Raw genomic sequence first — 1135 nt, 5'->3', positions numbered from 1 at the left:
CTTTCCCCTAAGATCCTCATCAGTGAATAGATAACAAGTTGATGCAGAGAGGATAAGTTCAAGCTTATTTCGGCTGTGGAAATCGAGAGAAATTTGTTTCCGGGCATGGCGGGCCGGGGGATAAAAGGGGAGCTGTCATACAGATGTAGATAGAAACATGGAAAGGGATAGCAATTTACAGAAAAGCTGATAGTCCATGCTCTTTTTAAGGCAGTAGGTCTAATGACTGTGATGTCCTTAGAACGATGGATGATAGATAAGTTAGCAACACAATGTCGATATGTTTTGCCATGTAATTGTTTGGTTATATTGGCTATATATTGGTTGTTTATTGGACAAATAGCTTTTGAGTGAATCTTGTCGAGTGTAGAAAGTGGTTTTAGGAGCGCCACCTCAGACATACTCGAGAATTTGAAATTCGCTAAGGGCTGAGGAATCCTGAAATAGCCCGAAGCTCTAGAGAGAAAAATAGGGTATTGCGATACGCGTCTTGAAGTAATAGTTACGTGAAGTTTCCATGTGGTCATGGGTAAGTTTTCAGGATAAGAAGTGAAAGGCATACTTTATGTATGCATAGAAATATGTATGTATATACACGATACACACACACTATATAAAAGATAAGTTTATGCAAGTACTTGTTCAAAGCACAAATTCAAGGTCTCTTCCAGCCCCATGATTTCGCCGCTGCTGCTGGTGGGGTGGACGCTGGCAGCTCTCCCAGCCCCGGCGGCCTCGCAGTGCCTCTCCCGAAACGACCACAAGTTCCTGACGAAGGACCCAGATCTCTTCCCTCTCGCGCCCTTCAGCCTCGGCCTCTTCAGGGAACTCGCGCCTCCCAAAGGGAATTTCGTCCTTTCGCCCTTCAGCGTCTGGAGCGCCCTCGTCGTGGCCTACTTCGGGACCGGCGGCAACACGGAGGTGCAGTTGCGAAGGACGCTCCAGCTGAACGGAAAAGAAAATGCTTTGGCGCTGTACAAATGCGTCGACGAGATGTGAGTCTCACAAGGAAAGGGTTTTTCTGCTTTCTTCTAACGATTTGTGTCTACTAATTAACTGATCAATTGTTGTTATCAATAAAGCTATAATTGTTGCTGTCGAATAATTGTTGTGATTATTTTCATTGTTTATACTA

The 1135-nt window shown here is 44.6% G+C and overlaps 1 protein-coding gene across 2 annotated transcripts in view; it reads left to right on the top strand.

Moving 5' to 3' along the window:
- The window catches only part of LOC119586242 (leukocyte elastase inhibitor-like), a gene marked incomplete at its 3' end in the record, with an annotated part of 8569 nt that overhangs the window by 4396 nt on the left and 3038 nt on the right, over positions 1-1135 (top strand). Inside the window, 1 exon segment of one of the 2 annotated variants that reach the window (XM_037934946.1) lies at positions 672-995. In XM_037934946.1, the coding sequence (XP_037790874.1) occupies positions 676-995 (320 nt within the window). In that variant the 5' untranslated portion in view covers positions 672-675. 2 annotated transcript variants of the gene reach the window in all.

This window comes from Penaeus monodon, chromosome 21 (assembly GCF_015228065.2).
Source record: "Penaeus monodon isolate SGIC_2016 chromosome 21, NSTDA_Pmon_1, whole genome shotgun sequence".
Taxonomy (NCBI): Eukaryota; Metazoa; Arthropoda; class Malacostraca; order Decapoda; family Penaeidae; genus Penaeus; species Penaeus monodon.
The sequence above is the reverse complement of the archived record's forward strand: the minus strand, read 5'-3'. Positions and strand labels throughout refer to the sequence as shown.